Raw genomic sequence first — 8821 nt, forward strand, 5'->3', positions numbered from 1 at the left:
AAAAATATGATCATCACATAGTAACATATTATAATATCTAACAGAAAAAAGACTATGAATAAATTTTAATTAATAGAAAAATGTGTAACATGTCTTGCTTTTACATACTTAGTCCCAACTTCACCGTCTGTTAGTGTTAACAGCTTGTTAAAATGTCATGTTTTCTCTTTAATTCGTACATAAAACAAAAGAGGTAACCTGATACTAAATCGAACATTAACTTTAACACTCGTTGGTAAAATTGGGCCTCAATATTCAAGTGAATTTATTACTTTAATTCTTATTTAACTGAAAGATCTCTTGCAAGGTTGGAATGTAATGCTAATACTATTAGGGTTTAGTAAAACTAAGGGGCTGTTTCACCACTTCATCATGATACTCCATACTTCATCTGTCAGATAAGTGTGGATAGCCTTTCCGGCATTTATCAGGAAGTGCTGAAACGAGCCCTAAATATTTTTAAAAATATTTGCGCAATCACAACTGCCAACATTTGATTGTTTAGAAAAGTATGACGTCTGCGACAAGTTTACGAAATTACTTATATACGGAGTCCGTTACTATATTTTCCTGCAGTCAAATGTCATATATGCATACTTTTATTATAGATTTGTGTAGATACCCTCATGTTTAAGTAGAATAATACGGCATGTACCGGGCGAGCTTAGGTCATTCCAATGTTGATTTGTTCTAATTAAAATTCGTTACCGATATTAAAAGCTTAAGAATCATTATAATTTGTTGTTGATCATTTATACTATAGTAATTCATAGGTAATTTGTGTATGAATATAAAATAATGTGCGTCCAAAACATGCCGTAAAGTCATAAAATATATAATATGATGCACACTATAAGTCACAGGCAGTATTAAAATTTAACAAACTATATATATTTATGTAAAGAAAAAATGTCTTTTGCACAAATACGATACTTTTAAGCGCTATATTTTAGGTATTTTAGCTATTAAATCGGCCTAAAGTATTTTATAATATGAAAGCATAAATTGATCATCCCACCAAAATTTGTATGCCATTTGCAACTTTTGAAATGACTACGATAGGACTTCAGTCTTACCGAGCGTCCCACCCGTTTGGTTGGTGATCTCTACTTGGGGCAGACATATTCCCAACATCAAACATGGTAGCGACCATATCCCACAAAATGTCTTGCTCTATTATTTTATTAAAAATTAACTCAAAAATAACATGCTAAAAATTTGGTAATAACTGTTTTTGTAATATTTTTATTAGGCTGTAAAGACTACAATATCACAATTTGATAATCACATTGCGTTTATTTAGAGCTGTCCATAATATAGTTATCAGTTATCACTAAAGCCACGGACACGAAGTCAGCGTAGATTCAGTTGTATGGAACTGACCTCGAAGACCAGTTCCATATAGCTGAAGGTAGCGGCGCGGGTATACCCCCGCACCCCGCCGGGGAGCGGTGTACAAGTCGTCGCCGCCCCGCTGCCCTCTGACTTCGCGGCCTAAGGGTCATTGACACGGAAACGAGGTGCGATTTGGCAACAAGCGCTCTAAAGCTGACCCTAAATCTAAACAAAGACTAATGTGAGACATCGAAACTTACATAAGAATATACATACTTTTACACAGACACCAACATAGAAATTTTCAATGCAACACAACGCATATTATTATCATATTAACTATGTACCAACATGATGTACATATAAATTTACCGATGCTAATTATGAGGTATTCTTGATTTATGAATGCCATCAACCTATATACATTTTAGATTTATAATATTACTGCATTATAATATATTACGGATGTCACATAGCTTATATTTTAATTAAGGATTTACATTCCGTCCATATTATTTTCTTAGCTAGATCTATATTTAGTTTATAAATCAGTATTTGATTTAAATAAAGCAACTAATAAGTAAGAAGGTATTTTATTATTGCACTCAATCATCGTTAGTTTATTAGTGGTTGGCGGTTTTTGAGTTTTTGTGGTGGCGTGAGGTGGTCTTGAAGACGTTGGGGTCGATGTGGTTGAAGCCCGTTTCACTGACGGCACTTATGGCAGTCTCGGGCTCCGCCTTGTCCAGCAGATACGGCGCCAGTAGTAGGAATAGTTGCTGAGAAACATAAAAATAATTATTAGTACAGTGATCAAGTATGCACCGGAGGAGTCCTTTACAGACATGGGCGCCGCGCGGCAGAAATATTTTCCAAGGGATGCAGATTTTTGTTTTCTTTCTTTTCTTTTTACTTTTTACGAACAACAATGACTGTCTATTTACGTCAACGGAATACATTAACGGCCGTTCCCAATATTTGATCTAGATCTCTGGTTTTGTCCTGCTAGAGATAGGAATAGCTCACATTAGACATTAGAGACATACATTTTATGTCAATTCAATGTTAGCTGCGGCCTGCGATCGGTTGTATGTCGAACCAGAGATAGATTGAATATTGCGAATTACGGCCGTTAGTGCCGAAACATTACGAATTATCTTTGTACGGCATGGTAATAGGGTTACAGACGGCTTTATATTTCAATAATTCCTGTTGATCCCGAGATTCCCAAGGGGTGCAAGTGCACCACCTGGCACCCCCCTGCCGGCCCCCATGTTTACAGATGTATGTTTCGCAGTAATTATAACACTTTTTATGGATATCTAATGACATTAGCCTACTCGTATTAACGTTAGCTCCGTGCTATAAGTCATTACTCTGAGATTTCTACACACCGAAGCAGCCTTGCCAGCCAGCAAACCTGGCATACAAAATATGGCCGCCGGTCTTAGTTGGCATATATTAAAACTGCTTAGCTTATTTATATGAAACTTAAAATTACGCGGTCGCTGGTCTTTGAAAATTCCCCTTGAGTTGATTTAACTAAAACTACGTGTACGAGAACATAATATAAGCCACGAGATAATGTGTACATATAGTTACAAAATGTACCTCTGCCCAAGGTATGAGTGGTAAGCTCGCGAATGCAGCTTGCCACCCCGGCAAGCCGAGATGAACCAGCGCCATTCTGAAGTAGTGGGTAAAGGAGTCAGCCAGCCAACCCCACGCTCCGTCTCTCGTCACCAGCCAAATTGACCACGACCCGTTTGAATATATCAAACATATCTAAAAAACAAAACTTGTTTTCAAGTTACTCAATAACTTAACTCCTATTTCAAATTAAATTAATTTGGCAACATTCAGTAAGTTATGTCATGTTTTGTTTCCGATCCTATGATAAACTACCTTGCCAATGTTTCTGCAGTCATCCAACTCAAAAATCTTGCTCTTTGTATTCAAAACAGGTCGGGAACCAGAATTCTGTCGGGTAAGTGCGAAATCTACGAGGTCCTTCAAGCCAGAAGACATACACAGCTCGTTTAAAGTATTAACATGCATGGATCCCACGGGAAGAATTTCGTCGGCTGCAAACATTAATAGGTACATCTAGTTGCCGAAAAATCCGTTGTACTACTTTTAAACAAGGAAATAATCGGTCAAGTGCGAGTCGGACTTGCGCACGAAGGGTTCCGTTCCGTTATAGAGCGAAAAAATATTGTTTTTTGTATGGGAGGCCCCCTGAATTATTTATTTTATTTTATTATTAATAAAGTACGAATATAATAATTAAAGATTTTGTGAATATTTCAAGTACCTACCTGTTGCCACTATGGATTACGAGCAAATAAAAGCCAAAAAATCACGTTTGTTGTATGGGAGTAGTATGGGAGTAGTATTCAAGTATTAATTTTGTTTTGTTTTAGTATTTGTTGTTATAGCGGCAAGTGGCAACAAATATTATATACACAATTTCAGACGGTTGTTGAGATACAGCCTGGAGACAGACGGACAGACATCGAAGTCTCAGTAGTAGGACCCCGTTTTTACCCTTATCTACAGAACCCTAAAAAGGATTCTGGCAAAAGTACCTACCTACCATAGTTATATAGAGATTATTCCGTTTCTAGTTTCTACTGTATTAGCTCCATGATTATGTTCCTACCTGAATATTTGTAGTCCCAGTTTAGTTGAAACCCGTCTGTAGATGCGTAAAAATTTCTAAGGTCTTCGGGTAATGAAACTGAATGTTTTTGTTCCCAATTCGATAAAGCCACTCTATCGCACGGGGTTCGACGATCTATCCTTACGTTGGTAATGCGAGGATCAGATTCTGAAAAAATTGAACTTATTTGCTACTAGTTGACGCCCGCATCTCTGTTGCGTCATAATTTGTTTATCGCGCGGGTACTGTACATTTTTCCGGGACAAAAAGTATCTTAAGTCCTATCTCGGGATTCAAAGTACCTATCTCCATATCAAATTTCAACAAAATCGGATCAGCGGCTTGGGCGTAAGCGGAGAGGTATAGATAGGTCTAGCAGAATCTGATGGCAAATTTGGATGGCATAATTTCAAAAATTATCCTTGATCATTGGATAAATTTTTATACTTGCATGTTTCATACACAGAATCAGCCGTTATAAGACTTATAAGGAAAAAAGGATCAAAATGTTTTATTTCAACTACCCCGGTATTGCTAGAGTCAATTTCTTTTCTCACTTTTTGCCATCAGATCCTAGTAGACCTATTAGGTAATGGCCTGTATTTACTTTGATTAGTGATAAGTGTAGGTGATTATTTCAAGTGATTAGTAATCAGGAGAAAGTAAAGCCCCTGTAGTCTTTGATTAGTGATTAGGAGAAAATATAGGACTTGCACTAAATCAGTCGATGTCAACAGTTAACTTTCTTCTGATTACTAATCACCTGCACTAAGTTAATACAGAGTTACAGACCATTAGTGTGGAACTGTGGACAGCGACTGATTAGTGCAAAAGTTATCTAAGTGAATACAGATTACAGACCCTAGCAGACAGCAGGCCGCGCACATTCGCATTTATAGTATGTTTAAGTATATTTAAATACTACCATTGAAATCCACGAGAGCTCCGGGGGATTATAATAATTGGGGTTTGAATTGGGGGTTGTTGCAAGAAATGTGCGGGCTAATTTTAACTTCATACTATGGAGGGTAGATGGAGGAGAACTATCTTATCTGGGGGATATTTGAGAAAGTGTCCAGCTGTACGCAGTAAATAACCGTTGAAAAATCCTCCAAGAGTGGCGCTAGCTGCAGCAAAGGGTATGGAATGAATGTAGCCGTTGTTGGTGACAAAATATAAATTGAAGTTAGCCGAATAGCCGAGTCACAGAATTACTGGGTTAATACCACAGAACAATACTGTTTTTATTGTTCTGTGGGTAATACCAATATATTTTGAAAAATATAACCTAAAATAGCTGAAATAAAAGCTGCTAAATGATTTCAAATTTACCCTGCTGCTACTGCTGTAGCGTTACCACCCTAATTTAACGCATTTCAGCGGACACTTTTTACATACAGAGATAGTTCTCCTCCATCTACACTTCATACTTCATACGTAGCCCGTAGGATATCATTGCATTCGTTTGCAGGTCAGTAGGTAATAAAAAATGATCAACAGCTGATGTTTGAGTTTTGACAGTTGACTTGACTGTAGGGTTGCTATCACCTAAATTCCCTTCGCGCGCCGGTCAGGCACGACAAAATTCCCGGACATTTGGCCGAAATGTGGTTATTTCCCCGGACACCTCTTAAACAGTATTTACGATAACGTCTTGCCTATTTTTGCTTTTCCAACAAGAATTTGTAAAAATCTGACTAACTCAAGTCCGTGCAAGAAACCGTGTGTATGATTAGCGAATTTTTATCTTTCGTTTATTGCTGCATGACATAAAAGTTAAATTTCTCTCATCAAAAGTGTTTGGATTCCACCCAGACGCTTTTCAAAAAACCGGCCGGACGCACCCCGGACGCCCTTCAAACTAGGACAAATCCGGGGAAATCCGGACGGATGGCAACCCTACTTGGCTGTCACCTGTCATATTTCCAAACAATGTTTTGTAATTTTTATTTTGAACTGTTTTGAACATAATTTTCTGATTGGAAAGTAATGTGTGTAACTTTTACGTGAGTAAATACATAGAATAGTAATTGTATAATAATCGATGTTCGAACACTATGCGGATATTTCTGAATAGTTAATCTATAAATATCTCGTATACATAACCTATAAGCTGATAAGCATATTGATAACCTAAATTCCTGCATATCCACCAATCACCATGTCTACGATGGCAGGGGTTTGTAAAATAAAAGAAGAATTCGTAGTTCAAAGACCATTGCTGAATAAAACACCAACTAATGAAGTGAACGGAAGTGAAGAAGCTAAACGGAAGTTAAATGGTGACAATAATGAACCTGAAGCAAAGAAACCTAAGCATGAGGAACATTCAGGCAACAAGAAGAATAAAAAGAGAGGCCAAAACAAAGCACGGCCTAAGACTTTTAGAGACAACAAGGAATCTAAGCCATGTCCAAGTATTGTAAATATTGCTGTCAAAGACCAAAAAACATGTGAATATACTAATTGTAAGTATATTCATGACCCCTTAGAGTATTTAAAATCGAAGCAAAAAGATTTAGGTGAACAGTGTCATATATATAATCTTAGAGGTTTTTGTGCCCGAGGCATAGCATGTAGATATGGTTCAACTCATATCTCCGCAGAAGGCTTTAACTTGATTGATGAAGAGAAATACAAGATGTGGCATGAAGATACGAAAAATACTATCCAATCCACATTACAAAACAAATTACAAAAGAGAAATTATGACTTTACCTTAGCTGAAAAGTTGGTCAAGTCTTTGTTTAAAAAAGATAATAAGAATAACAAAAATCAAACAAACATTAAAGGTGATGAAGAAGTAACAACTGAAAATATTGGGGCTGCGAGTGATGAAGACTTAATTAAGCTACTACCAAGGGAAAAGAAAACTATCGATTGGAGAGATAAATTATATCTAAGTCCCCTCACAACTGTAGGCAATTTACCATTCAGAAGAATTTGTAAGCAGTTTGGAGCAGATGTCACATGTGGAGAAATGGCCTTGTGTGAGGCAATGTTGAAGGGAGCTAAACAGGAGTGGGCTCTAGTAAAAAGACATGAATCTGAAGATTTATTTGGGGCTCAAATTTGTGGAAATAATGCATATATGATCTCAAAAGTAGCCCAGCTTCTGCAAGAGAATACAGAGCTAGATTTCATTGACCTGAACCTAGGATGTCCTATTGATTTAATTTATAAAAAAGGTGGAGGTAGTGGAATGATGCATAGACTAGCTGCCTTAGAGACGTCTGTAAGGAGTGCATCTAGTTTATTGTCAATACCATTCACAGCAAAAATAAGAACTGGCATTTATCAAGATAAAAAAATTGCTCACAATATAGCTCCCAAATTGGCCAAATGGGGTGCCTCACTGATAACACTGCACGGGCGGTCCAAAGAAGCCAGGTATACCAAAATGGCAGACTGGGAATACATTGAACAGTGTGCTCAGGCTGCAGCACCATGCCCAGTTTTTGGAAACGGTGATATTCTTAGCTATGAAGATTATATCCAGAGAAGACAATTAGCTCCAACTGTACAGGGTGTTATGATAGGGAGAGGAGCCCTAGTGAAACCATGGGTGTTTACCGAAATCAAAGAAGAAAGACTCTGGGATATCAGCAGTAATGAGAGATTTGATATTATTAAGAAATTTTGTAACTATGGTCTTGAGCACTGGGGATCAGATACCCAGGGAGTTGAAAACACTCGAAGATTTTTGCTCGAGTGGCTCTCCTTTCTTTATAGGTATGTCCCTGTGGGGTTACTAGAGAGACCTCCACAGAAAATTAATGAAAGACCACCAACATATTTTGGCAGAAATGACTTAGAAACTCTTATGGCTTCAGGCAACTGTGAAGATTGGATAAAAATAAGTGAAATGATTTTGGGACCAGTTCCAGATGGATTTTTGTTTCTACCTAAGCATAAAGCTAATTCATATCAATGAAATCATTAATATAAATTTATAGAAACATTCACATTATTACTACTTAGTAAAAACCTTTCACATTAATACTCCCCACACCGATTTCGGTGACAGTGGCCAGTTTCATTGAAACCAGGCTAGATACGCAGGAGTAATTTTATAGTGCTCAAGTGTGTGCGCAGTACACAAGAGCACTCTCTATTCCTTCACTCTCATAACCCAGTGGGACGGAAGACTGACACGACTGGCGAGAGACCAGGCGCAGGACTGACTTTTTATATGCCCATCCGACGCATGGATCATCTTACTTGTCAGATAATCAGGTGATCAGCCTGCATTGTCCAGTGTCCTAACAAAACTTGGAAATAACATGTTTCCAACGCGGGAATCAAACCCACGACCTTTGAGTCGAGAGCCACGCTCTTAACCACTAGACCACAGAGGCGTTTCACATTGCATCAATAAATGCCATGTCTCTCAATAGAGTCATGAGTTGTTTAGCAAAAATTATAAACAACTTACCTAATAATTGTGTTACACCTAAAGTTATGTTTTCATAAAATGAATCTTCAGATACAAGATCTACAAAAAAACTCATAATTTTAATTTTTTTTTTTTGCTAAAAACTAGCAACTTGTATGACAATGATTTAAAATCAATTAAAGTTAAAGTTTCTATGGTAACAAATAATAATTCTATATTTATAATGTTGCCAGGCATAGTGATTAGATTCTTTTTGTTTCCACTTGCCAGGGCATTATTTATGTCGGTAACGCTAAAATGCGGGCGCTGGCGCACGCGTCGGATGACCGTCGCGGGCCACGAATCCGCGAGCGGGCACCCGTTGCGTGCGCCCATCTCATTTTGCGCTGCTAGTATAATTTTGATCTCGAGCGTGTACAGTTATGTCG

General features: G+C 37.6%; 2 protein-coding genes across 2 annotated transcripts; one reads left to right on the forward strand and one right to left on the reverse strand.

Annotated features, from left to right (window-relative positions):
* Positions 1 to 1912: 1912 nt before the first annotated feature.
* Positions 1913 to 8556, reverse strand: LOC121727569 (tubulin polyglutamylase complex subunit 2). Its single transcript, XM_042115477.1, has 5 exons — positions 8433 to 8556; positions 3998 to 4165; positions 3241 to 3419; positions 2947 to 3120; positions 1913 to 2114 (listed from the first exon to the last, which is right to left on the reverse strand). The coding sequence occupies exons 1-5, from the start codon at positions 8506 to 8508 to the stop codon at positions 1959 to 1961; spliced, it is 753 nt and encodes a 250-aa protein (XP_041971411.1). The 5' UTR covers positions 8509 to 8556; the 3' UTR covers positions 1913 to 1958.
* Positions 5944 to 7958, forward strand: LOC121727532 (tRNA-dihydrouridine(47) synthase [NAD(P)(+)]-like). The gene has a single exon (XM_042115414.1). It carries the CDS (start codon positions 6159 to 6161, stop codon positions 7929 to 7931), a length of 1773 nt encoding a protein of 590 aa, XP_041971348.1. The 5' UTR covers positions 5944 to 6158; the 3' UTR covers positions 7932 to 7958.
* Positions 8557 to 8821: the final 265 nt, after the last annotated feature.

Source organism: Aricia agestis, chromosome 1, assembly GCF_905147365.1.
Source record: "Aricia agestis chromosome 1, ilAriAges1.1, whole genome shotgun sequence".
Taxonomy (NCBI): Eukaryota; Metazoa; Arthropoda; class Insecta; order Lepidoptera; family Lycaenidae; genus Aricia; species Aricia agestis.